Source organism: Pocillopora verrucosa, chromosome 1 (genome assembly GCF_036669915.1).
Source record: "Pocillopora verrucosa isolate sample1 chromosome 1, ASM3666991v2, whole genome shotgun sequence".
NCBI lineage: Eukaryota > Metazoa > Cnidaria > Anthozoa > Scleractinia > Pocilloporidae > Pocillopora > Pocillopora verrucosa.
The window spans coordinates 28809935-28837342 of NC_089312.1; the positions used below are offsets into that span (position 1 = coordinate 28809935).

The window sequence follows — 27408 nt, forward strand, 5'->3', positions numbered from 1 at the left end:
TAAGCCCAGACTTATAACGTCTATAAAAATGTAGACTTAAGTAGAATTTAACATTACTCACTCTCCCCTACTGGGTAACGTGATGCACGTATTTTTACCACAGATGTGTGTTCGAACTTTCACTTCCCTGCACTTTTTGTAGTCTGTGACTAAGTTTCAATCGGGAAGTTGTCCTTCTACAAACGAGAACAGCCGTCTTTACGGGATTTTTTTGACCAGGAATGGTCAATGCAACGTCTAAAGAAGTAGTTCCAGTTGAAAATGACGAAGAACCAACAATTTTGTGTATCGTAAAGGACGAAACAACTGTCGACAGGAAACAAAACAATCATACAGTGAATCTTCCAGCCTCTACTCTTGTGAAAGATTTGTACGCTTACGTCGCCAAACAAGTAAGCTATGTAGAAGACACCTTCCTTCTCGTGTGGAATAAATTCATTGGTGGAGGCAACGAAGAGGTAGTTCTAAATGATGAAAAGGCGAAGACTTTACAAGAAGTCGGCCTGGCGGCCAACGGGAAAAAGAACAATTTTCTGATCAAAGATAAAGATGGTGAACAACCGAAGAAAACGAAGGTTAGTGAACCATCAAGCCCTTTTCAAGTTATTAATAGTCTTTGGCAATAAAATGGATGATCAAGCTGATCGCGAGAAGGTTTTGAATCTTTTGCGCAATCAATGAGAAGCTTCAATACAATAAAATGTATAAATTTACCTTCCTGAACTTCTGAATGTAATGCGAAATACGTAAAAACATCATGATAACGGGCATTTGCTCTAAAAATGGTTCATCAACAAGTGCTTTGTGTTTCATTTTGGCGAAACGAAAGATATTAAATTATGTTTGCTGCAATGCATGGCGAACAGAATCGAAGATAGGATAACTACAAAAAAATGCTACGTTCTTGTAGTTACATGCAGGAACTGGTAAAGTTGATGTACAAGTTTCCGGTGCCTCTTAGATTACTGAGGTTTTCGTATTTTACTCAAGGGTGTGTAATTAGATCTGTCTTGGTTTGATTTACATAGGTGGGGAAAGCTTTAGAGTAGAATTCGCTCTATTAAAAAAAAAAAAAAGGTATATTGGAGTATAGTTGAACCATATACACGAACAGTGCATAGTAGAATTTGACAAGAAATCAAAATTTGCAACAGATCTTACCCTCAGAAAAACAGTTTGATCTTTGGATTACATCACTTGAGTTATTTCTGTAATATTATCCAATAAGTAGTGTCAGCTAAACTGTTGTCTCTCATTACATTGAAGAATTGACAATCTGTCAAAAATTACTGCATTTTGTTGGCAAAAGTCAATATTTCAATGACAATTTCGTATAAACTAGTGACAAGGGAATTCATCTTCCATCTTTATTTATATTTGATTGATTATACTAAGATTGTTTCAAAAGAGAAAACAAAATGTCATTTGCAGATATCCTCTCATTGTCATCCAAAATGTAATTCAACTTTACACGTATGTGCAGCAAACCAATAATTGTACTCCTGGCACTTTTCACTCATCGTCCTAGAGGGTCAGAGGTCAAGAAACAGTTAAGGGTGTGATTCAGTTAGCTAAGATTTCCTCAGGTCTCAACCTAAAAAAGATGATCAAAAGTGATCTCAATTGATAAAGGGGACTTTTTCTTTGAAGCTTCAAGTTAGATTATCCAATCTATTTAGTTTTAAACCAAAATACTTGTTGTGAATATTTTCTGTGGATCAATTTGACCCTGATTAGGCAGTTGGAGTTTGTAAATTGGTGGAGATTTATATGTCAACTTAGTTTTTATTTCTCGTAGTGTACTATTTAAGTTTATTTAAGATGTGGTTCTGTTCAACACATTGAGATTTGAAAAATTAAATTTTGTCCAATCCTTTGAGGACAGTTCAAGAGAAAGACAATTCATGGAGGGTTAGCAAGGCTTAAGTCTGAGCCTTAGTCAGGTCACTGTGAAACACTCTTGAGTGAGACACTTTTGTCTCCCGTTGCTTTTTTCCACTCAGGAGTCCATTAAATGCCAACTGGCAGATTATCGTGTTAACTTAATGACTCAATACAGGGTAGCCTGCAATGGACTAACCCCTTATCCTAAAGGAAAGAAGCAGTACTACTGCCGACTGAAAACCCCACAAGCTCCAGCCAGATAGGTCATGGGGGTTACTTGCTGACTTTACCTGTTGCCTTGCAGGAGAATGATGATGATGATTCAGTTACAGGGAGTGTCAGCAACCTGTTCCAAAGCAATTCTAGCACTTCAAGTAGTTATTATTCCTCCTCCAGTGATAGTTACACTTTGGGAAAGTCTGAAACAGGTTAGGGTTCAGGATGATTTTTTTATCAGTTGCATATGCATAATTTAAATATAATTGGATCTAGGCAACCACGCAGTCATCCGCAGTTTGAAGTATTGTACCTGCAGAGGGGGGAAACTTGGGAGATGCCTACCTTTTTTTGTTGCTACCTTAAGAGCACTTACTCTGTTCCCTCCAATTCTACCGACCAAATCTTTTAAATGGGGCTCACTGTAATTAAGGCCAGGTTAACACCAAATCAGTGCAAAAGTTCTCTGAAAGGATGTCAAGAGTCCAAGTGAGGTTTGTAAAGGGCATTGCACATGCTTTTGCATGGTTTGCTTTGCTGCTGAATGTAGGAGAATAGCACAAAGTTACAGGAGAATGTTTGACAAAACAGCTCCACCTGTAAAGAAGAAAAATTCAGGATACATCATGAGCACCCTAGGCCTTAACCAATAATGTCCTTGGTAGACTTGTCACTTCTAATGGGTACTGCATGACAAACTTTTCCTTTAGTTACAATTGAGTCTGCCACTGGTAAACTGTTTACTCTATTTGTTGAATACAGGGTTTGTTGGTCTTGTAAACCAGGCAATGACATGCTATTTGAACAGTCTACTACAGACATTATTCATGACCCCAGAATTTAGAAATGCTATATACAGGTTTGTGCGGATAATTCTCAATACATGTAATTACTGATAAAACTTTTAGTAATGATTCTTGCTTGTGTGAGTGAGAATTGAAGAAAAAGTTAACTCTTTGAGAGTAGAGGCTTGTGAGTTTTGCCTTGCCACATAATTTCCAAGCTAAAGGATAAGAAATAATTCCACACCATTGTTTGTAGTTTTGATTGTTCAAAACTTGCAAAATGTTCTCCACATTTTTTAGTCCTCATAAAAGCATTAAAACTTAATTACCCCTCTAAAAGGACAGAAACAATTAAGCCATAGCCAGTTATAGCTGTTTCTTAGAACAAGTCAACTTGTTCCATGTCCAACTGGCCAGATCTGACTGATGGAAAAAAACAGTTGGTTATTGTATACCAACCCATTTAAAATATTTTTCAAGTGAATGGATGAAGTAAAGATGTTACCAGTATGTCTCATTTGAAAGTATTGTTCTCCAAACAATCAATGAATGATGAGGTTAGGTGTTCTTGGACATTTTAAGGGCTTCTACTAACTTTCAGGATTCATAGCCAGAAATTCAAGCATGTGTTTAGTTTGTACTATCTGTCACTGGACCTTCTTAAGTCAGCAAAACACAAAATAAGGAAGAGTTTTTAATAATTACAATTTCATGTCAACATTGTTTTCACTTGTTATTTGCTGCTTCACATATTTACATTTCCTCGCTCTATCATAATCATGAATATAGTGTTTGATGTAATAGACTTTGTTAATGATTGATGTAATAAATGTAAATAAACATTTAACATCTTAGGTGGGAGTTCATTGGAAATGAAGATGAAGCAGCCAAGAGTATTCCTTACCAACTTCAAAAGCTTTTCCTCCATTTACAGGTACCAGTGGTACAACATTGATTTACTAGATAAATTCCCAATTTGTGTGTTTAACCTTATGACTCCAAGAGTGACCAGCATCTAATATCACCCCTGAATCACTTTTAAAGGTCATGAGAAAAAGGAAATGATCACCAACTAAAGAAGTTTGTGATTGTTAAACAAATTCTCCTTGTTGGTATCTTAGGAAATGTACAGAGAACAGTATGGAGAATAAGCATATTGATGTTAGGGTGTGAAGAGTCAATGAATTTAATTATATTTATCTTGATGTTCAACAATACAATCCTTTTCTGTGAATCCTGATAACTATTTTAACATTTTTGTCAGAATGAATGACTGAATGGTACCTTTTTATTTTTCAGACGAGTTCCAAGAGAGCTGTAGAGACTACTGATGTTACCAAGAGCTTTGGATGGGACAGTAGTGAGGGTATTGACTTGTGAACTATTTTTACATGATTACAGACCACAGTTTAGGTTTGAAGTTATTTTTGTTGTCTTTTAATTTCAGCATGGCAACAGCATGATGTACAGGAGCTGTGCAGAGTCATGTTTGATGCTCTGGAAAGCAAGTTTAAAAATACTGATCAGGTAAATAAATATTATTAGTAGTATGGTAGATAAGTAAGCAACCAGGGATGTAGATTTGAATAGATAAAGTAGAAAAAGAGTTGATCATTAAATTATTTTAATTAGTAAGTCAATATCTTGAATGAGAGTAAATGGAATTTCCAGGGGTTGAGTGGATATGAATTAGCTGGAAATGAAATATTTCTGCAGCACAGGAGCAGTGGGGACTGGGGCAGTTGAATTGCAGCATGGGTAGCATGGAGTGCTATAAAAGGGATGCTTATCACATGGGAAAGCATTCTAGGCCAACATCTCGTCTTACTCACATTTTTTAGTATATATTCAATTTACTAGTCACAGTTTGAGTTTTGCAGGGGTTCCTTAGCTTGTTTGCATTTCCTAAAATTATCTAGAGTTTTCTGTGCTTTGTTGGAATACATTTTTAGTAAATAAGGGCAAAGACCTTCTAGCCATGTAGCCTTTGTTGGATGGGCTTTTCAGAGCATGAGCCATGGATCCTTCACAGATTTCCTACCAAGCTTTTTTTTTTCCCCCTATTAGGGTTTTTCCAGCAGGTTTTTTCTGGCCTCTGTTTTGACAGTATTCTGTGTAAACTGTTACTCGGCTCTGTTCTAGTTTTTCCACCACATGGTCGAATGTCGTTGATTGTTTTGGTTTATCAAATGCCCGATCTAGGTGCTTGTTTAAAGTGATTGTGGAATTTTTATGTCATTACCCATTGAATGAATGCTCCCAATGGTTCAGGAGTTTGACTTAGGGATTGTACTCCATTTCTAAGAAACTAAGCTTCTTTATTTGCCTACAGGATGATCTAATTAACAAACTGTATCAAGGGAAGCTTAAGGACTATGTTAAATGCCAGCAGGTATGCATTTAACTCCTCATCAGTGTTCTCCTTTCATGTGTTTACCAGTAGAATTTACCACCTGTATGTATGCCTAAAATCCCATGGAATTTTTGAAAATTAAACAGGTAAAATTACCAGTTTTAAAATTCCATTTACCTGTTGTGCTCAAAATAAGGGAAATCACTGTATAGAGTGCTCTTTTGTGCAGACATGAAATTGAGCTTACTATAAATTATCAGATTCTCTTAGTTTTTGGAGTCCTCTAGTATATTTTTCTGAAGGTGTCCCTGATTGGTTTCTCTGTAATTTAGTATATCTTGTGCTTCATTTCTTCCATACAGGCTGCATCAGTCTTCCAACTTTAGATCTTAGATCTGAAAATCAATTCCCCCCACAACTGTTATATAGTCATTGATACTAAATTATGATTAATTATATGTAGGTGTAGATTCTCATTTTTCATCAGAGGAGACCTTCATCTGATAAATCTTGAATATCTTTTCAAATCTGTCTGCTTTGACAATGCATGTAGGGAAGGGTATTTATGAATTCATGAAGTAAAAAGGCTGGAAATGAGTGCAGCTTTTAAAAGAAAATGTTGGATTTAATTGTGAAAGTGGATAATTTGCCTTTGTTAGTGTGGCCATGAAAGTGCTCGGACAGACACATATCTAGACATTCCATTGGCAATCAGACCTTTTGGCTCAAAGCAGGCTTTGGGTAGTGTGGTAAGTTAACTCTTCCATTCCAAGTTTAAGTAATGGCACATTATAACACATTCTGTTCTTTATATATCAAGAATTTTGCCTTTGTAAGTAACTTTAATTAGAAATAATTTAAATTGCATTAAAGTTGTATGTACATGTGAGTAATCATCTCATAGTACAAACAAAGCAAACAAAAAATGAATTAGGGAACCTGTTTACCCTTTGACATTTAAGAATGACTTGCTTCTAATTCCTCTTTACAGTATCACTACTAAAATTTAGTGATTTAATCATACACTAAGGACGCAAGAATGAAGGAAATGATGACAAACTAAAGAGGCTCTTGATTATCTAACAAAATTAATCTTCTCATCAGCACCTTCAGAAATGTTTAGAGAAAAGTGGATGATATCTAGTTTGATTCCCCATAGGAAATTGCCTTGAAGAGTTTTGTTACTACAGAACTCCTGGAGGGCCAAAATCAGGTAAATTAGGGTGGATTTTTTCTTACAAGTGTTAATTTGAAATTGTGCTTTTTTCTTAGAAAAGCTAGGCCTTGTAGAAAATTATTTGCATAATCAATTTTTCTTTTTTCACAGTACTTCTGTGAGAAATGCAATGAGAAATGTGATGCCCGCAAGGCAAGTGATTGCATGGATGTCTGCTATGTATTTTGTAATTTACAATTAGTCTCCAAGAAAAGTTAAAGTTTTTATCAAGATTCAATTTTTATTTCAAAATTAATTAATTATCATTTACTTGTGAGCACTAAAGACAAAAAATTTGCTGACCCTAGGATACAAAACAAAGAACCTCATATACAGCTTTAGCTCTCGTGAGTGACCAAGAATATAGAAAAATATAAAATAGAAGATCATGAGTTGATCTAATACCAAATTCTTTGTACTAACTTGGTGAGAATTATATGGCAGACAATAAATATAAAATAGAGGATCATGAGTTGAACCAATACCAAATTCTCAATACCAACTTGATGAGAATTGTATAGCAGACAGTTTGGAGAATTACTAAAATCAGATCTTGGGAGTGAAGGGTTAACATTGAAGCATTTATTAAGTTTGGATAACACAGAATTCTCACAGGTACCAGGCAAAATTCTCCAGCTGAATTGTGATTTTCTGTGCTACTTTTCATTCAGGGTTAGAGAATATTCTTGGCATTCTTTACACTATTCTCTGGCTAGTATACTTGTTGATAATATTCCTGTTATTACTTGCATCTGTGAGCATACTTGTTTATTGGAGATGTAGATTTGCCATTTGCTATTGACTCAGTATTAATAGTTTTTAACCGTTAACATGTTGGAAAGGTTATTTAAACACATAGCTTCCCTCTGAGATTTATTTTAACAGCAAAATACACTGTGCTTAAATTTTTTTTTCTTATAGGGTTTGAAATTTTTATCTTTCCCATATCTTCTGACGTTACAACTAAAGCGCTTTGCATTTGACTATGCAACACTTCATAGAGTCAAACTGAATGACAGGTTTGTATTTTACATGGGCTAATGACGTTTGATTTAATGTAACTATGTAGTGTGATTTTTCTAACATACACTGGAAGATTTGTTTTTCATTTACTTCTCTCAATAGAATGACATTTCCCAAATACCTCAATTTGGAAGACTTTATAAGTGAAGATTTGGAGGAGGTTAGTATTAGGCTTGTTGCTGCAGAATAGAGAATGATATTCATGTTATTCTTTTTACATGAACAATTATAGAAAAATTTAACTAGGGTTTATATAAGTCCTGGAAAACTTGGAAAGTCCTGGAATTATATTTTGACATTTTCTAGGGCTGAAAAGTCTTGGAAATCTGCTTAAATTAAGCAATAAATTTTTCAGAATTTAGGTTATAAGAAATGTATGTAGAACATAAGGAGAAATGATTTTGAAACCTTGGGAACAAAAGGATTTAAGGTGAAATTTGGAGCCCTGGAAAAATCTATCTGAGTCCTGGAAAAGTCTTTGAAAAGTCCCTGAAATTTGTTTCCAAAAAAGGGTACAAACACTGTTCAATACCTCTCAACACTGATTTCTATTTATGATGTCAAGAATGATGCAGATGAAGATGCTAATCTAAAGGGGGACTCGCCAAGCACATGCAGCACTGAAACTGACAGTGGGGTGAGTGAAGGCTGTTCTGATAATGGCACATCTACTGAAGAAGATGAGGTGGACAATAGCAGTAAAGGAGGTAGTCAAGTGGATGGGGCCACAGCATCAAAGAAAGTGGAGCTTACTGAAGACATGTGCAATGGTGACCTGGCACAGGACATGAAGGTTAGATGGACTGTAGTCTTGAATGCACCTCCTCCTTCCAGTGTTACATTTCTTTGTGCTGCAAATTGCATTGCATAAGTTTGTTACAAACATTCATACCTCGCTATGTTTTGACTGACAGTCATGAACATTACTATGGCCCACATGCCTGCTTAGCAAAACTTAAATATATTCTTGACTAGTGTCCATGAATGTCAATGAGTGTGATTAAGTTTTATTGTGGAACATTCCAGAAACCTTACTAAAAATAATATTCTCAACATGTACCAAATGCCAGACATCCTTTTTTATTTTTTTTTTTTTGGGGGGGGATAGGGGTAGTCTAAGATTTTATAGCATACATTAAGTTGCCGAGTTCATTTGTCTGTGTTTTATTTTTTTTAGGGTCCATATTGGTATGAGTTATTCTCCATCATGATTCATTCAGGAAGTGCATCAGGAGGCCACTATTATGCATACATCAAGTGAGGTTTATTTATTGTATCCTGCATGCAGTCATGTAGTCAGTATTTATTTAGGATGGAGTGATCTGTTTCTGTTTGAAGCGTGTTCTGTGTTCCATCAGGTTATTGAAATTGTAATGTTTTCCTGTCCCAAATATCACAGATCATTCACAAATGGGAAGTGGTACTGCTTTAATGACCAGAGTGTCACAAAGGTAAGTGTTGTGGTCACAGTGATACAAAAAAATGACATGCATATGGCTTTCTATCTGATAGAGGGTATTCTTAGAAATTTTTGGGAATTACACATCCAAGACTTAGTATAGAGGTATAAAGAGGCGGAAACGAAAGAGGTAGATAAATTAAGGTCAAAGATGAGAAAACTTCTTCAACGTTTGAAGCTGGAAGAAATGACTTGAGCTGTAGGACATTGTTGCCTTGAGCCATTAAAGAAGGTTAAGGTACGTTGAGAAAATTATGGCCTTATTCTACCAAAGAAGGGAGAAATCAAGTTCCCATAAATTTGATTCCTTTGTTTTCTTCTCAATTCCTTCATTACGAACTCAATCAGGCCAGTGATGATGATATTGAAAGAACTTATGGAGGATTTGAATCATCAAGGACCTACTATTCATCAGTCTACTCCAGGTAACATTTGTTTGTGAGTTACTGTAGTTAGTAATTAATAAATATAACCTTATCTTAGTTGCTTTGCTTTAGTTAGAGATGGCAAAATACCTTTAGCCACCTTATACTGCAACACTATGGCCAGCTACTTGAAAACTTTCCAACAACTTTGTGTACTTGACCTTTTTATTATACTATGCTACTAATTTTTTGTCACACAAGTGCAGATGTAGAACTGTTGTTGAAGAATGAGATTGTTTATTGGTGACATTTGCAGTTCAACAAATGCATACATGCTGATGTATAGACAAGTCAATCCTGAAAGAAACTGCAAGTTCCTGGAACAGTGTGACATGCCCCTCCACATTGAGGAGTTGATGCAAAAATTGAAAAAACAAGAAGAATATGAGAGAAGAAGAAAAGAAATGGAGAGATCCATGTGCAAGGTAAGAATGCAGATGTGTAGAAGCTAATAAATTAAAAGCAAGCTTTGTATAGATGGTTTGAATCAGAAGTGGGAGATTTTGTGGCTTGCTGATTAAAGGGCAAGGGGTCATGCCCTCGTAAGTGTCATTGTGATTTGTTGTTGGGCAAAACATTTCACTCACCCTGTGGTTGTTGAAGTTTTGAACTGATAGATGTGTTAGTGAGGTAAGCACATGATTTTGTAAGGGTCTCAATTTTGAACAGAATAAATGTGTTTATTTTGCTCCAGATCAAGATTTTTTGTGAGCACCCTCAGAGTAGGAGAATCATGGAACAGAAACTTGAAATTCACAAGGATACAACTTTGAAAGATGCAGTATCTGTGGCTCACAAGGTATGGCACATTACATAATGAAAAGAGATTTTTTTTTTACATCTTACTAACCAGTATTAGACACAGTACAGATGCAGAGAATTACAAACTGAAGTTTGATTACGAGAGTTAAGAATGTGGCATTTTAAAATAAGACCATTACGTCATTTTACAAGATCCTCATTGGATAATTTTGCTCTGTTATGGTAGCTTTTCCACTTGGAGGAAATTCTCCCAGCTGAACAGTGTCGAATTGTGAAGTTTGATGAATACTATGATTACATTGAAAGGTCATATGATGGGGAAGAGGTGAGTTTGTTATCTTTGTATTCAAATATAGTGCATGCAGTGCATTAGATACAGTGTATTTCGGGTGCATTTGGACACAATTTTGGCTAAGGGGGCAGGGCAGGAATTTGAATGAAGCAATCTTCAAAAGTTAGAATTGTGGGGAAGGGGGGAATTTTGAAGCTTCAAACTATCCATTACAACAAAATATCTAATGAAATGATTAAGGTGCAATCTCCAATGCTGGTGTTGCATGTAGGTGTAGTTTATGGTTGGCTCTTGAATTATTGCCTCATTGCTAAGGCTTTTACTTTGGTATTCCTCTACCTCAAAACCAAACTCCAAATTCCAAAGTAAACCTGGAAAGAGGGAAGAATGAGTCAAAAAGGACAAATATACAAGCGTATTTTTCCACGAAATAGAGGCTACTGTGTTTATTATTGTGTTTATCAACATCCCTGGATATCCCCCAGTTTTAGCTGGAAAACTTTCAGTCATGTGGTGCATTTAGACCAATAGTGTATAATCAAAAAATATTTTATGGATCAAAAAAAAGAATATTTAATTATTAGTTGATCCCATACTAACTTTTCCAGAGTAATGTCTTAATAATTTATGGCAGAAGGTAAGGAGAATTACTCGTGAGATCTTGGGGTTTAAAGGGTTTACTCAAGTAGAATCAAGCCAAGGAGATAGCAATATTTTTCAAGTTGCTGCCAAATCAATAGAAATGCCTTGGAGGCCAAAGATTTCGAAGATTCCCCTAATTAACTAGAGGCATCAACTTTTTTTTCGGTCCCTCATAAAAAACACCCTTACATTCACTTATTCCTAGATGATCTTGTTAACACTAAATGGACCTTGGAAAAAGGAGGTTGTCACCGGCCAAATAGTGCCAGGCTACTAAATGCAGTTCTTTCTGTAAACTCACCACATCGCTAGATCATTGATACTAATAGTAAATTTGAAAAAACAGCTACCATTTGCATTGATCTTGTATCTCCTCTTTCACAAACAGGATAATCCCATTGGCAAAGTTTTGAATGGAGTTAAACAATCCTACATGTTTGACCTTCTCCTTGAAACTAGAAAGGAAGATGAAAGATTTAAACCCTATAAACCTGGAGGTAAACTTGATCTAAATTGTTCCTTTGTTTGTTGATAACTCCAATAAACTACCATCTAAATTACTTTATATATGTATACCCATAGGTGAGATAATGTTATTGAACTAGGCCCAGTTGTTCAAAAGGAATATAAGTCATCCAATAAATAAGACACTATTTATTAGAAAATGCAAATTTGTCCTGTGGATAGTGTTATCCACCCTTGGAACAACCAGATAGACTGCTTTTTAGGTTGTAGGGTAGATAGTGTTGGTGATATTTTCATGTTTTTACCAGGAAGAAATAATCAGTAGTTCTCTCATCCATAAATGAAACATGGTGAATGAGTTAGAGCTTACTTGAGTGTTAAATGAATGTAATTTTACTTTGGTGTTATTGTCAAATCTGAGTATAAAAACACACAGGAGGGACATCTGTTAGTATTTTGTTGTTATGCCCTTGTGTCCTCAAGCACTCAGGGGATCAAAGTGTGAAAATTTTAATAGCATTTTTTTTTCCCGCTCCTAGGTACAACAGTAAAGGTTCATGTGGTGCATCTAGAAAAAGAAAAGGTGGATCCATATGTAAATGTGCGACCACTGCTCAGTTCAACTGTGGGGGATCTTTGTGATCTTATTCATGAAGTAAGAACAGTTTCTTTTTCCATGCAAGTCTCAGGCTTTTCTTACCTCCAAGAGACACTGTACATTACTCATTGGTCTATTTTGTGGTTTGTCTCTTGGCAACTTTCTTTGTTTGCCTCTAAAAATGCTATGGTCATTGTTTGGTCTACAAGTTCTCAGGCTCCATTTACGGGTAGTTGAGAAAAAGTTGCTTGACCTGGTTGGGGAGGGGGGGGGGGTTGGGACCCCTTCCCCTTTCATCTTTTCACCCTTTTTATTCTCCTTCTTTTGCCTTGTTCCTATTCTCTCCAAACAACACTTTGAGAGATTTAAAAATAGACTGCTCCATAAAATGTTATGCATATGTTTCACTGTTATTTAAAAAATGGATTATCATTTAATTCATGTGCAGAAATTTAATCTTCCTGTGGACTGTATGAGGGTTGCGTTTGAAGGATCCTACAATGATCTGAAGCTGCTAGATAACCCAAGCAAAGTTCTAAAAGAACTTGGATTCTTCAAAAACAACAGGGTATTTAAATCACTCAAATATTTTTTCCAGATGAAATTGCATATTCTTCAATGTATGATATAGCTAAGAGAAATGAGGTAGCACAGTCTTTTACACATGGGGTTTAAATGTAAAGGTTGTAGATCAGTGTTTGGCAAGGCCTCTCTGTTCAGTGCTTGGTCAACACACTTTATTTCTAGAGTGCCTCTTTTTACCTTTGCACATACAATATAATGTTGTCATGCAAAGAGTTGAAAAGGAATCAGTTCCCTAAATCTCTTCTTTTCCAGAATAGTGCCAATCCCTCATTGTGGGTTAAAGAAAAAATTAGGAAGGGGATGCTTTTGAATCAATTTTAAATCACTTAAAATCAGTTTTATCAGCAAATGGTGTGGAAATTGTAAGGAGGAGTTTGTCTGGTATCCCATTCAATAAATAGAAGGGGGGAGGGGAACAATCTTCCTAGCTGTCAACTGGTATGGCATACTGCAGTATAACTTTTAGCTGCATGCGCCCATTTGCTTGAGCCAAGACTTAGGTGGCCTCAAGTTTCTGCTTAATATGAACCTGCAGTCAACTCAGATTAAGTTATTGTCTGGTACAAAATATTTGCCTTGGATAACAAAATGAATGTTTGTGGTTATATTCCACTAGGTGTTTGTAGAAGCTTCTGATAAAGAGGAAGATGTTCAGTTTAAAGATTCCAAACTGTTCAAAGTCTTAGATGTATTTCAGCACACTATTCAATTGTTTGTTTTATTACCAGATCCATCTACAAAACCATCAGGTATGTGGGGCCTTAAAGATTGTTAGTTGAACCATATTTGGCTACTTTGTAATCTGAGAATGGAAGGATTTTTATCTTCTCTGTGTACATCTCTATTACATCTGGTTATGTAGTTCATTGGCTTGGTTTGAAAAACAAGATGATGTCATTAATGTTTTGGGATCATGATAATTCACAATTATTACATTGATGTTTGAACAGAGAACTCCTTACATACTAACACATGTGTAACAACCTCTTGCCCATAGAGCACACAAGCAGATATATCTGTGAGACTACAGTTGATTCAGAGAAGAATGGAAAACAAAGAGGTGAGAAGTTGTGTCAAGAGTACAGAGATACAGTTATGGTAACATAAGTCTTCATTAACTAACTCTTGCACTTTCCTAGGAAATAATTGCAAGCCATGTTTGATTTTTAGAAAAACTTGTCCGAGTGGACAAAAGAATCACCCTTGGAAAACTGAAGGAAATTCTGAAGAGCGATGTTGGATGTGCACCAGAGTTTTTTAGGGTAGGTACTAGAGAATGTCTTTAGTTTATGTTATTTACCAAACAGAATTAGAGATGACTTGTGAAGTTGCAATCATTTGCTGGTGGAGAACAGGCATAAACCAGAGTTTCATTTGAGATGTCATTGATACTAGAGGTCTGTTTTTCATGATCATAGGTTTACAGAGTATACTCAAACAACCAAGAAATTGAGTACAGCAAGTTAACTGACCCACTTACAAGCTTCAGTGATGATTCTAAGGTTGGTGCCAATGCGGAATTTTTCAGGACAGTGAAATGTTGCTATTTTCATGGTAGTTTCAATATTGTTTTTCTGTTTGAGTGACACATTGGTAGAGTTCATTTTAATATACAGTTTGAAAACTGTCAGAATCATGTAGGCTGCACTTTTAGATACTTATTTTGTTGTAAATGATGGCATTATTATATCGATAGGTTAATTCTTGCCCTTCCTCATTTTCCTCTACATGTTAAATTAGTAAAATTGTAAAGGAACATGGACTTGCTGTGGTCTGGTTCATTTTACATTTATTCACCAGCTGAATGGTGGAGTAAGATCATTTTATTGACAGTTTCTACATGAAACAAACACAACCTTTTAAGCTTTTGTGCTATCTAGCAATTGACTTTATTTGTAAAGTATGTTTGCACTTTGCTGGAAAATTATGCTCTACAGCAATCTTTAGTAGACGTTACATTTGTAGTGGATATGAGGCATTCAATTCTTTCTGTGCTAGATACGAGTAAAGTACAGTCGTGCCCTCAAGAAAGGGGAACATCAGCTAAAAATATTTCTACTAAATCCTACGGAAAAGGAGGTGAGGGTGATTTGTTACAGAGAATTTGTTCTGTATATCTATTCCTGGACTCATTGCGCAAATTCTACCTGCATTCAATACAATTGCTACAATCCTTTTTCCTGCAAATAATTAGCATAAAATTCCTTCCTAACTGTCAAAGTTGAGCTTAAACTATGTTTTATAACAATATCAGTCTATAATAAAACTTTATAGTTGGTGTCTGGAAAAGAATTTTGACCCACAGTTTGGCCACTGATTCCTTTTGGGAGAAGAGATAAACTAAGGCTACTTTAAAGCAATAGAGCCCTTTAATTACATGTCATGATGATGATTAGTCTTTGCTGAAGGAAATGAATTGAATGGTAGTATCTGTTTCACTTCTAGCCTTACAAGTACTTTTGTGACTGGATTGTAACTGATGGTATGTCAGTGAAACAATGCAAAGAACTTCTACAGCCAGAAATCTGCCAAAGATGTGGTATTGATGTACCTGTTGAAAAGTAAGTTTAATCATCACTCTAAGATTTTCAGCTGAAAGGGTACACTTAAAGGTAAAAAAATTTTTTTCCCACCTCCACTGAATGTTAATATGAATTAACACAAATATTATTACTATGAATTAATATTTATTAGTTAGTATGGTTAATTAAATATGGAACCCTTCCAGCTGGTTTTATGCCTGTTAAACAGCACTTGTTTATTTTGCAGCAGATACGGCCATGTTACTTCCTTGTTTATTTATTTGTTTTTGAAAAAACTCAAAAAGAGTTAAACTGTTAACTTTTTGTTTTGTTTTCCTTCAAATAAGGAATTTTTTTCTCTTTTATCTTTTCCTTTTTTTATTTTTAGTCTCAGGATGAGAAGAAAAAACTGGAAGAATCCTGCTGCAGTGTATGTTGATTCTCAGGTGTTTGAAGACCACATTCAGGTGTATGCAAGTTTTGAAGTTTTCCTGGAAATATTAGAAGGTGTGTGAGTTTGACTAAGAATTTTTATCAAATCACCACTTTAATAATTTCTGTATCTTCTCTTGTCAGATGACACACTTGACCATCATACTTTTTGTTAACCCTTAATTCCTCAATATAACTGACAATAATTTCTAACTGAAATTTTATTTATTTTGACTTACTGTTTCTTCGTTTCTCTATTTTTATTGTGTTCATTAATCGAGGTGTGGAATTTCAAGTGTGAAGGTTTAATATGCAAAAGTAACTCTGAGTTATAATTATAGTTAATAATTTTGTGTCATTTCACTGTTCTGAATCCCCAAATTGTTCTTTTACATAGTATGTGCATCATATAATCACTTTCCAAAACAAAATATATCCACAACATCCATTTTTCACTCTTCTAGGCCCTGAATTAATGACTTCAACAGACCAGCTTTCAGTCTATGTGCGCCATTGGCATCCTTCAACTATAACACTTGACCCTCCCAAAGAGGTTGTTCTGCAAGACAGTGTAGTTGACGAACTGAAAGCTGCAGTAAGTTGGGATTAGTTAGGGCATGTTATTCATCAAAGAATTCTTCAATGGATTGAGGGTTTTGTGGCCAAGGCAGCAGTTTTTCATACTCACAGTCTGATGGCCCTCAAGGTTTAGGGTCACTCTGACCCTAAGTTAGACTTGTAGATTGCAGTTCCACTCTCTAGTATGCCAATCAATTAGAAGCTTCAACACCACCCATCCCCTCAACCACCACTTTCAGGCAACCCACATTTGACCTTCATCTGTACCTGGGGGGGGGGGGGGGAGGGAGAAGGGGGAATTCGAACCAGAACTGAAAATTCTTTCCAGTGATACACATGTGTTTTATATTTTAATATGGAGGTGTTTAAAGGTAAAGAGTTCACTTTTGGAAGGAGATGGCTTAGAAGGAAACTTATGGTGGCTGTTATTGCATTTTAAAAAAGAATAGATCATGAAATAAGCACTTTGGTGGCATGGGCATTTGAACACTATTTTGGTCTAGAGGGTTGGGAGTTTGAACAAACCAATCTTCAAAAGTTCAAATGCGCAGGGGGTCCTTGGGAGGATGCTGAAGCTTCAAATTGGTTGACACATAAATATGCATACCTTGGAGATAGTCAACTGTTTTTTATTTTTATGTCTTCATGATTCATATTTACATTTGTGCTTCCAGATACTATAACATTTTCATTTGACTTTCCAAATTGATTGCTGTAGTCTGTGATATTTATAGATTGTAATTGTGTATTTCTCTTTCAGGTTAGCAAACTTGGTAGTGTTCCAGAAGAGAATTTAGAGTTGTGCAAGGTGAAGATTATTCAAGATTTAGGGTCAAATTAAAATCTAAAATTACTCTACCAGGATTTTTTTAGTTTTCTGTAGTTTACCATATTTTGGGAGGCTAGTTTGCACAATTTTATAGCAATTTCAGCACTGACCTTTGTTATAATCATGCACAGATGTAAAGCTACCATGCACACCACTTATTTAAACATCAACTTCTTTGAAAGTCTGTTGGTTCTTCGACTCACCAACACCATGGTGTTGATGAGTCATGCTTTAACCCTTTCAATCCCAATATCGCATTAATAATTCTCCTTACTTTCTGCCATTAATTCTCATAATTGTAGTTTGAAAAATGTAGCATTTTAACAACTTATGATCCCCTACTGATATTTTCCTACAATTTCATCACTTTTCTGCTTGATATTGCTATTGTAAAGAGAAATTCTGTTTTGGTCATTCATGGGAGTTTGAAAGTTGAGAAGTTTCACTGTTATAACTTGTAATCAGAAGACATAAACACTTCTTGACAAAAGATAACCACGCGGACACTTTCATTGTGTGGGGAAGTTATATTTGATTTCAATACCTCACACAAAGTGTTGGAGTTGACATAATTTTTTAGCTACTTTCTTAAGAACTTTGAGAATCCTATTTCTTTTTGTAATAAAAAAACTTAAGGGGATGTTTTCGTTGTAGGGCCGTGGACACTTTCCATGTGAAATGTCTGTTTTGGAGATTCATGATGAGTGTGACTGGTCAAGTGACTTGACATCCCTTAGAGCAAGTCCTCTGTTGATAACTGATGATGGAGCAGTGGTGTTTTTCAGGTTAGAGTCTTTAGTTCAGAGGAATGGAGGGCTTAAAATGTTCTGGATGACAATCTATCTGTCCTTGGTAGATAGATTGTCCTCAAAATTTCATATTTGCCCCTGGAAGCTTGGCTTCTTTGCTTTGCTTTATGGCTTTGTTTTTCTGCTTTGCTTCCTTTTCAATTTAGTTCAAGATTTAACTGTCAAAAGTTCCCACCTTTAAAAGTTACACTTCATCCTTTCTGTAGGGATAAAACAGAAAAGCTCATGGAAATAACAGAAGAAAAGAAGCAGGAAATCATAAAAAAAGAAAATGCAAAGTAAGAATTTCACCCTCTCATGATGACGTCATGTTTTACTTATCCAGAAAAGATTACAGCCACAATGATGTACAATCAATATTTTTTGTGTGTGCAGCATTTCACTAAAACAAAATTAATTTTTATGTTGTCTTTCAAGTGGCAGTTAGGAATATCTGGTAATACTTTATGAGGTAGTAATCAAGGGAAGTTATTTTAGCCCTGTAATCCAATTCAAATGAACAACAGTAGATTAACTGTAGCCAAATCACAAGCATGGTGTTCTATTTTGGAATTAACCCATAATAACTCCCAAGATCTCATTGTTAATTGTCTGCTCTAGCTGCTACACATTTCCTTGTAAATTAGTTGGTATTAGATAAGGATGAAAATTAAACTTCTACCTGGAACGTGTGAGTACTCTCATCGCCTGTTTGCTGGATAACATATGAATATTATATTGAGAAGTTTCATGTGAACTCCACTTCCAGTAATGAACAAATGCATTCTTTTTATCATCATACAGGAGCAACAACTCAAATACAAGAATTGGAAAATTTTCTTACAAGGAAAGAGCTCTAAAAATTTACACTGATGACAACAGACCAAGCAACTGAAAAGAAAGATAGTACTTCTCAATTAACCAGGGTTGAAACAACTCAAGAAACGCACAACCACTTGCATTGATAGAGAGATGATGGACTGTGCAACAATATTGATAAATATTATGGAGTTCCTAGTACAATCAATAATGGATTGGGAAAGAACACAGAACAATGAGATACAGAAACAATTCTGTTTGATTGAAAGTAGCCCTTGTAAGTCAATAGTTTTGTGCATGGAAGGCAGAGAGGATGTCTAAAATTCCCATGAAAAGGGGCCTAGGGATCATTAGCATTGTGTTTTGTAACCTCACTTTTTGCATAAACTTATTGATGACTGAAGTGACCCTGAACTAACTCACCTTATCTTCAAATGCAGAGCTTCAATTATTTTAAGTCAATAGAATTTTCATTACAATTACAATGTAGTAGAGGACTTTGCAACTTAAACTACAAACATAAGACCTTTATTTCTACCATTTGGTTCACCTCATGGTTAATTTTGGTCTACACAGTTCTTCTGAGCAGGACATGTACAAATGGTTACAGAAGAACTTTTTGATATTTTCCTCCAAGAGAAAAACATTGGGAAGTTTTCATATACTCAAAATCTGTTTTCTGCAGAAAATAAAACAAAGTCTGCCCTTATAATCTAGGATAAAACACAAATATTTCACTTGATCTATTCCCTGCAGTCACAGTTCTTTTCAGAAGGCTTTCAAGAAACATGTATGATACGTGTACATTCCAGTTTTCAAGCTTATGGAAAAATCGTTTTTGCTCAAGTATGTAATCTTATACCAAGCTCCAAGAGCTAGGTTTAGTGTAATTTAAGAGGTGGCTGATGAGTCAAAACTGTAACTTGGTAAAATCCATTCAGGAAACTCAACATTGGTAGTTACTCAATGAAAGATGCTGTAAAACTGAAGTTCTTGATTGTAATTAGAGGACATTTTGATACTAGCAGTGTACTTTATTATCTAACGCTGAAAGGGAACTGCAACACCAACAAATGGGCAATTTTACCTCTACCTTACAGAGCAGTAATCTCCTTGGGGTTTTCCACTATTTGCATTGAATTTGTGTGAATTACTTGCATAAAATGCTAAAACAATTGTGGTCAACTTCTGCTTTCTGAGCTCTACTTGTGTTTGCTCATTCAGAGTAAAAGAAATATTTCTCACGACATCAGCTCTTATAGGAAGTTTGACAAATGAACTGTGGGTCACTGAAGATTTTTACAAAACATTTATCAGATGTTGTGATTTTTTGTTACCGGTCTCTCATAATAAAACAATGAAAGTATAATTTACAGTAACTGTAGTATGTAGATTAGTTTCAAATTGTCTTCATGTTGTGCATCAATTTTTCTACTATTACTATCATCTTTACAATTAAATTTCAATTTAGGTCAAGCTTCAATCAAGATGCTGTAAATCTTGAAAACAAACAATCTTAAGTCAACAACAAAAACAATTAAAAGCTCTTTCTGTAAATAGGGAGGTGTATTTGCAGTTTCTTGTAATTTTTTTGCAGCTATTGTTTGAAATCATTAGAACCGGCACCCACCCCTTATTGCTAAGTTAAACTTTTCGTTAAAACTGAACAGTAGGAACAAGCACAAAAGTTGAAGCATAAACAAGAGACACCACTTGGAGGGATAACTTTTTTATTTTGACTTTCCCATTTTCGTTTTCACAGCCCCCACTGCCTGAGAATTTAGCAAACCTAAGGCTATTCTAAATACATGAAGTTATCAAGGAGGGTGAGGATGAATGGTGATATCCACCCGAACAGTACATCAATGGAAACTCATACTCAACAAATACATGAACCTTTTTCAATACATCACCCCGTTTTTTTGTTTCAATAAATATTAACTTTTAAATACTATTAAATATATGATTTAATTAAGAGTTCAAATTTTAAAGTTACCTCCCTGAATAATTTTCGTGCTCAAATGTATTTCTCAGCTATAATTTACTAACAAATTTAAGGACTTAAATAGTGATCAATCATTCAACCAAAACTTTGGCTAGTGGGACCCTAGTGGGAGTGAAAATATTCCACTGGCCAAGCTCAACTGCATGTAACAAGAATTTTAAGACACTTGTATCAATTCATCTCTGGGATTTTGGCCTTTTTCTCTATTCCAAGCATTACAGTAAAACCTTATACTTGTTACTTGGACACTTCCATTTGGAAACAGTTTAGAAGAGCTATTTCTTTTCACAACTGTCCATTTGGAAACTGCCGTAAAAACAAGTCATTATGGTGTTTCTGAAAAAGCTTAAGCTGCTCCTCCTTTTCTTTTACACTCATTTGTAGGTTTTCAATGATAAAGAGCATGAGCTTGTTCAAGGCTTCACCTGTTGTTTGCTTTGCTTGCATTCTGTATTCTTCAAGAGACATTTGTTGACAAACAGTGGAAGGCAAGGATGGGCAAATATCTCTCTGAGCAAAGAAGATATTTCTTTTTAATTTCTCTTTAAGTTCAGATGGTACTTTGAACATGTGGCACTGATTCCTCACCATTAGTGAAACCAATTTATGGCCTGACCCCTATGAGAGAGAAAAAATTCGATATTTCCATCAAGTGAGGCTCATGTTATATGCAGCACTTATATGAGCCAAAGAGCAGCCCAATTGCACCTGTTACACTTCCATTCCACTGCAAGAAACCTAACCAACAAAACACTAAAACAATAAGCATGTCTGTGCCCAAGTAGCAATAAAAATTGTCACGTCCTCAGAAAAATTGGCAACAAAAAGTAACTCCCAACATTTCTTTAAAAGTTTATATGTACTTTCCACTTCCCAAGAAATAAAGAAACTTTGTTGAACCCCCGACATATTTTTAATGTTGGATCCCATTAAAATCAATTCATACTGGCAGTCACTGGACTCCTCTCATATGAAGGATTCAAAGCAATGTACCTAATTCTGTGAGGTTGGTCGTGATTGTGAAGTTTAAGGTAACTTAACTGCGCATGTTATACATTTAAAAAAATAAATAAATAAATAAATTAGCTTCAAACATTTCCCCATCATTCATTCAGTAGGACAAAGACTAAATGCAACTCACTTTATCTTTAACATCTCTTGGTAAGATAGCACTCATGAACTTCTTCACAATAAACCTTCCATTGCTTGTTCCCTCAGTTGTTCCAATAAAAGTCAACAAATGCCTAAGGTGTTTCCTTTGACTTTCCCCAAGCATCATAACCAACAGTGGCAGAAACTTTGCAGTCTTTTTCCAGTCTTTGACAAGAACTGAGAGAATACCATCCACCAAGTCAGTTAGGTTCGAAGGAATCAATGAGTCCTCTAGTGATCCATAATATTCTGATAAAAGCTGGTGAATTTGTGTTTTATCAATGTTCTTCAAATTTGAATAGCTGTCTTCACCACGCTGTGCTAAAGGACATTCTTTTTGCAACTCAATGCACTCCATGCCAGCTGTAACCCAAACATTGCTTGACTTTGAATTGCTGATGTTCTCCTTGTTTTGGCTATCATTATGAATACAAGGTTCCTGGACACTATTGTGGATTGCTAGAAATCCATTTCTCCTATCTGTCAATGGCAAGGTCAATATGTCCTCAAGGAAAGGAATATCGGTAAGTCTAAGGAGTTGTGATAGAGCCACTTCAAACCACACTTTGGTTGTCAAATCTGCTTGATCAGTTGAATCAGGGAACATGGTTGACTTGTTCCTTCTGTGCGAAGACAGAATTTCAGCATAAATCAACAACTTCACTTAATAATGCTGCCAGACATAACATATAGCCTAGGACATAATAAGTTAATTATTAACACGAATTCGAGTCTCAATTGCCATATCTTTTTAATATAGGAAAACTTTGGTTTAGCAACCAAAACTACTTCTAGTTACACTGAGATATCCACCAATGCCCTACAAAGCAGAGTCGCATTTGAATCTTAGGCATGGAAGTTTCTTTACAAGCCCGGTGGCTTCCTGGGTCTTCTCGCCTTCTAGCTATAACCGCTGTAAATAAATTGTTTGTATTTTGTAAATAAGGCAAATAAAAGACGAAAACTAAAACTCAATTAGTAACATTTTGTACCTCATCATAAGACCAGGGTCAAGACTAAGCCTTCTTCGTTTCTTTGGTGCTTCGTGTGTCCTTGTGTTAAAAATTTCAGGAGATTCTGAGGACATGAGAAGATCAGCGAATCGTTTTTGAGCCTTTGGTGTAAAACTCACTGACTTTCTCCTGCTCGCTGGCTTCCTCTCCTTTTCACCAAGAAGACTCCTCTTTCTATTTACTTTCTGTTTCTGTTGAAGGGGGGAAGGAAATACGTGTTCCAGGGGGCCATCTCCGGACGAAAATCTGTACAATTTGTTGTTTTCCTCGAAGGTGTCTCTTTTACTGCTGTCAACACAAACACACTCGATTACTCTTTTTTCCACCAAAATCTGACATAAAGATTTGACCTGGGAGCGAGTGGCTTCTTTAGATAATAGTGGATTGCTCTGAATGTAAGAATGGAGTACTTCAACAACATCTCCACCACGAAAACAATTCTCGTAATACTGAAACTTCCACCGCCTTCGACGTGGCTCGACTTGGGTTCGAAGATGTGCGATGAGATCGTTCCAAATTTTCGTTGCTCTGAAAGGCTTGTGCTCAGCTACATCTCCATTACCGCGGTAGTTTACGGGTTTGTTTTCAGTCATAATGCCTATGGAATTTCAAACCCTCAAAAGGAATCTCTACGCCGTTGGTACACGCCGCGGGCACAAGTAAAAAATTTAGAAAGTTTGAATCAACCGCCAAGACATGTGACAAGCTTAATTTGCATATGACGAGAAATACTGGAAAAGGCAACAATAAATAAATAAATTATTGTCCTCTACGCTGTCGTAAGCGATACTCAATTTGTTACAACACTGAGGAAATCTTTCTACATAAACCAACTTGGTCAGTTGAATGACCTCTTTATTTCCATGTTAAGAATGCATTTTTCAGGAATTCTTAATAAATCGAAGGGGGTCCCAGATTTGGTCCCTCAGTCTACAATGGTAGCTGCCCCCATGGTGCTTGTGTGTAAACATATGGATGCCGCTTAGGGCAAAAGCTACAGCATTAAAATAAACCACATCATTTCTGACAAATAAACAGACAATTGCTCACAATAAACAATACTTTAATAGAGAATTTTTAAGTTTTGTTACTTGTACCATAATGGAAAGGACTTTTGAAAAGTTGTATCCTAGAGATGAGAAAAAAACTTGGTTAGATTCTTTTCAAATCACCATGTCAATTCTCTGAGCTGTCACTCAAAGCCCTCTTTCATCTACTTTCTTCTGCTGTCTCTCTCTTATCAATTTGCTCTTCCTTCATTCAGACTTAGTTAACTGAATTGATTGAACACATCCATAGTTGACTCAAGAGGTGGAGAAAGGGGCAATCTGTTTACTTTGGCTGGCCTGTTTTTCCTTCTTCTGTCTCTCTCTTATCAATCTTCTCTTCTTTCGTTCAGACTTAGCTAATTGCATTGTCTTGAACACATCCATAGTTGACTCAAGAGGTGGAGAAAGGGGTAGTCTGTTTACTTTAGCTGTCCTGTTTACAGAAATTAACAAAGAGAGGGGCATTTTGAGTGCTCCAGCTGTCTTGATTAACCAAAACTTAATTCACCATAGAAAATCATAATAATTCATAAGATATAAGTATCTCAAAAATTTTCTTGAGCACTACATCCTCTCAAAGTTTCAGTTGAACAGAGTGGAGCCCTTGACCCCTTTTATAGCCCACCTGTGACTAGTTTATTACAGTATCAACACTGAATCAAACATGAAAGTCAGGAGAATAAAGTAAATGACAGCCAACCTATGAGGCTTTGATTGTTAAGCAAATTCTCTTTGTCAGTACCAAAAGAAATGTGTTGAGAAGAACTGGGTAATTTAGTATAATCAACTGAGTTGATAATGAAAATAGGCCATTGCAAAGAGTTTCAAAGCTGATGTGTTGAGCTTTAGCCCTTTGTCAGAGCGTCCATTGGATCTGAAAAAGGGCTAATGCTTGAAACACCAGCTTTGAAACTATTTACAGGGGCCCATTTATGTTATCAATTCAGTTGATAATACTAATACGCTCCCTTCAATGCAACACAACAGTATCTTTTGAAACTTAACCCCTTAATTTGTTTGTATAGAGAAGAGTATGGATAATATAGATACTCATATTAGGGTGTGAAGGCTTAAGGGTAAGCTTTCTAGGGTCAAGAAGATGTGGCTGTTGAAGAAAGGACACTGCACTCATCCCAAAAAATATTTAGGAAACAAGACCAGACTCAGCTTTGACTAGTGAAAGGGTAAGTAGACATCCCAAAGAATATCATTCTAAAGTAAATGTGAAAATAAAGTTAATCCTCAGCCTTCCCTTTTTATTTCTCCTCTACAACACAATAGCACTCACTGATTCCTCACTTAGTAGACTGTGTTAGAATTTGGAGGATTTAATATAGTTATTATTGCATGCCAAATATGTTCAGTGGTTCAAGTGCTTGTTTTGGTTTAAAATTTTTTGACGTACAACAGTTATGATCAGAGCCTTGAATAAGGAAAATAAGAAATTTAATCTTTTGAAAACCAGATTCAATTTCCAACCCAAGGAAAAAATTTAAGAACAGTGAATGCAAGTATCTTCCAGTCCTTTCCGGTTTGATGACCAAGATGAAAAATCTACATCTAATGCAGACAAATTTGAATTATAGCAAGTTAAGTTCATAATTAATTAATATAATTATTTTGCCAGAGAGAGAGAGAAAGTAATGGGCAGACCTCACAGTCAGTTGATAGGAAGTGTTGGCAACATGCAAGCAATTACATCATACCTCTTCATTTCTTTATATACCCTGAGTGATATCCAAGCATCTGTGGCAGCATAGAATAATTGCCTTTCAGTTAATTTTGTCTGTGACCAGTCAGACCTTCCAACTTGTTTAGATAGCAGCTCATCAAAGAAAATAGCACACATAGCTCTTAAGCTCAGTGGGTAGCAGTTCATTTCACGGGCCCAGATTAGGGTGTCTACCATATTGTTTATGCACTCTCCGTATTGATTTTGAATCAAGCTTGCATCAAGAGAGATGGCATGCCCCACCTGTTACATGTGGAAAAAAAAAAGTCATCTCCAAACTCTAAATAGTAAATATTACACAATGTCTTCTAACAAAAGCAATGGATCCATTTTAGATGCCTTAATCAGCATACTGGTGTTAAAACAAATCTATTGACTAAAATTGAAAGCTACCATTAAAGGGAGGAATTTAATTTCCTTGATTAATTCTATCTCACCATGTTTGAACAGTGTATTTACAATTTGAGAAGATATTATGTGATCAAAAAGATGCTAGCCTACTAACAACTCAGAAATTACATAATATTATCACAGAGAAAATATAGATTAGTCACTCTCTCTCTCTTCTTCAACAAAGACTTAAAAAAGCTGTCCAAGTTTTTACCTCCTATTGGAATGTAAGAGATTGCACATTTAAAATTGGTTGTGTAATAGTTCTTTTTGTGACTTTTTGTTCAAGTCTGTAGGAACTTTGTGCTGCTGATATCTTCAAATACACATCAAACCTTGCCAAAAGGGAGAGAAATGTCCATGATAAGACTATAAACCATGCGACTAGAGAAGACAGTGCCACTGAGGTCCACTTTGCTAGCATGCTTCAAGGAACAAGGCAGAACACAAGAGGGTGTATTGTGATTCAATGAGATGTCAATGAGTGACCCTGTATTCTGTAGTTTTACTCTATAAACTAACTATTGTTTAGAATACATAATTATGAATATTGACAGTGAATGTATCATTATTCATTCTCCTAAAGAGAAGGTATTCTTTTTTAAACATGGCCAGGGTTTCAGAGCCTCAGCAGCCCAATTCATAGCCAGAGTGCCCTCCACCCCACCACTACAAAACCAACCCCCCCCCCCCTCACCCTAATCCCATGTTTTGCTAGACTAATACTGAGTCACTGGCTCACCTTACCTTCAACGCGTCTCCATGAAAAAGGGATAACAAATATGGCGGAAGTTTTTCGCGAAAGTTTCCCTGATTACATATCCATAAAACGGCATTTTTCTTTGAGGCCAACTGAATCAAAGTGATCCTTGGCAAAGCATTCAGACGTTGCACAGACTCTGTATCTAGTCCGAGAGCGTCTTGATTCTGGAAATCTTGACAGACTTCACCATTCTCCACCAGTCGCCGTTCGTCTACCTCATTTTGGACGATGTGAACTTTCCCTGGAAACTTACACGGCTGCAGAATTTGGCCATTTCGAGTAAAATAGTCACTCGGTAAGACAAATGTGCGGGTTGTACCACTGGGAGACCTAAGTCCAGGATTATTGTGCGGCTCGTCTTTGTGGGTCGAGCACGCCCTTGAGGCTTTCTTTTTCATATTAGTGTAATCTGAAAAATCCTTTAAAGCTTTTATTCCCTGTATTCTGAGCCGTTTGTACATCTTTGGAAAATCTAAAGTGCTTTCGGCTTCGATTCATAAGTTGGACAAATCACGTAGTCTTACATAACCATATTGATGATATGGGCTCAGACAGCGGCATCATTTTAAGGGTAACCGTGTTCGCACACAGGGAATAAAGGGGGGTGGGGTGGATGGGGAAGGAGACGTC

General features: G+C 36.0%; 3 protein-coding genes across 4 annotated transcripts; 1 reads left to right on the top strand and 2 right to left on the bottom strand.

Annotated features, from left to right (window-relative positions):
* Window positions 1–103: 103 nt before the first annotated feature.
* Window positions 104–20227, top strand: LOC131780935 (ubiquitin carboxyl-terminal hydrolase 47). Its single transcript, XM_059097561.2, has 34 exons — window positions 104–575; window positions 2189–2312; window positions 2863–2959; window positions 3741–3819; window positions 4185–4251; window positions 4333–4412; window positions 5218–5277; window positions 5898–5987; window positions 6398–6451; window positions 6566–6607; window positions 7376–7473; window positions 7580–7637; window positions 8043–8270; window positions 8655–8734; window positions 8877–8928; window positions 9285–9361; window positions 9618–9786; window positions 10056–10160; window positions 10350–10448; window positions 11446–11554; window positions 12062–12177; window positions 12569–12688; window positions 13322–13454; window positions 13703–13765; window positions 13876–13967; window positions 14124–14207; window positions 14704–14784; window positions 15151–15266; window positions 15616–15734; window positions 16124–16254; window positions 16999–17046; window positions 17722–17852; window positions 18083–18154; window positions 18660–20227. Exons 1-34 carry the CDS (start codon window positions 222–224, stop codon window positions 18748–18750), a joined length of 3519 nt encoding a protein of 1172 aa, XP_058953544.2. The 5' UTR covers window positions 104–221; the 3' UTR covers window positions 18751–20227.
* A 169-nt stretch (window positions 20228–20396) lies between these two features.
* LOC131780937 (DEP domain-containing protein 7) lies at window positions 20397–23474 on the bottom strand. Of its 2 annotated transcripts, none has more exons than XM_059097565.2 (3): window positions 22824–23474; window positions 21821–22454; window positions 20397–21297 (listed from the first exon to the last, which is right to left on the bottom strand). In XM_059097565.2, exons 1-3 carry the CDS (start codon window positions 23435–23437, stop codon window positions 20965–20967), a joined length of 1581 nt encoding a protein of 526 aa, XP_058953548.2. In that variant the 5' UTR covers window positions 23438–23474; the 3' UTR covers window positions 20397–20964. The 2 variants fall into 2 exon arrangements, with proteins under 2 accessions (XP_058953548.2, XP_058953547.2); XM_059097564.2 differs by having other exon boundaries at window positions 22815–23474.
* A 429-nt stretch (window positions 23475–23903) lies between these two features.
* On the bottom strand, window positions 23904–27289 carry LOC131780938 (ribonuclease D). Its single transcript, XM_059097566.2, has 3 exons — window positions 26763–27289; window positions 25600–25868; window positions 23904–24326 (listed from the first exon to the last, which is right to left on the bottom strand). Exons 1-3 carry the CDS (start codon window positions 27237–27239, stop codon window positions 24149–24151), a joined length of 924 nt encoding a protein of 307 aa, XP_058953549.2. The 5' UTR covers window positions 27240–27289; the 3' UTR covers window positions 23904–24148.
* Between the last annotated feature and the right edge of the window lie 119 nt (window positions 27290–27408).

Coding starts and splice junctions, on each gene's coding strand:
- LOC131780935 (XM_059097561.2), top strand. CDS start 222: ATGGTCAATGCAACGTCTAAAGAAGTAGTTCCAGTTGAAAATGACGAA. Junction 7,474..7,579: donor AGAGTCAAACTGAATGACAG/GTTTGTATTTTA, acceptor TTCTCTCAATAG/AATGACATTTCCCAAATACC. Junction 14,785..15,150: donor TAAATCCTACGGAAAAGGAG/GTGAGGGTGATT, acceptor TTTCACTTCTAG/CCTTACAAGTACTTTTGTGA.
- LOC131780937 (XM_059097564.2), bottom strand. CDS start 23,437: ATGACTGAAAACAAACCCGTAAACTACCGCGGTAATGGAGATGTAGCT. Junction 22,455..22,814: donor CTTATGATGAGGTACAAAAT/GTTACTAATTGA, acceptor GTCTTCGCACAG/AAGGAACAAGTCAACCATGT. Junction 21,298..21,820: donor CAAGAGATGTTAAAGATAAA/GTGAGTTGCATT, acceptor TCTCTCTCATAG/GGGTCAGGCCATAAATTGGT.
- LOC131780938 (XM_059097566.2), bottom strand. CDS start 27,239: ATGTACAAACGGCTCAGAATACAGGGAATAAAAGCTTTAAAGGATTTT. Junction 25,869..26,762: donor TTCATGGAGACGCGTTGAAG/GTAAGGTGAGCC, acceptor CACATGTAACAG/GTGGGGCATGCCATCTCTCT. Junction 24,327..25,599: donor GTATATAAAGAAATGAAGAG/GTATGATGTAAT, acceptor TTCTGTAAACAG/GACAGCTAAAGTAAACAGAC.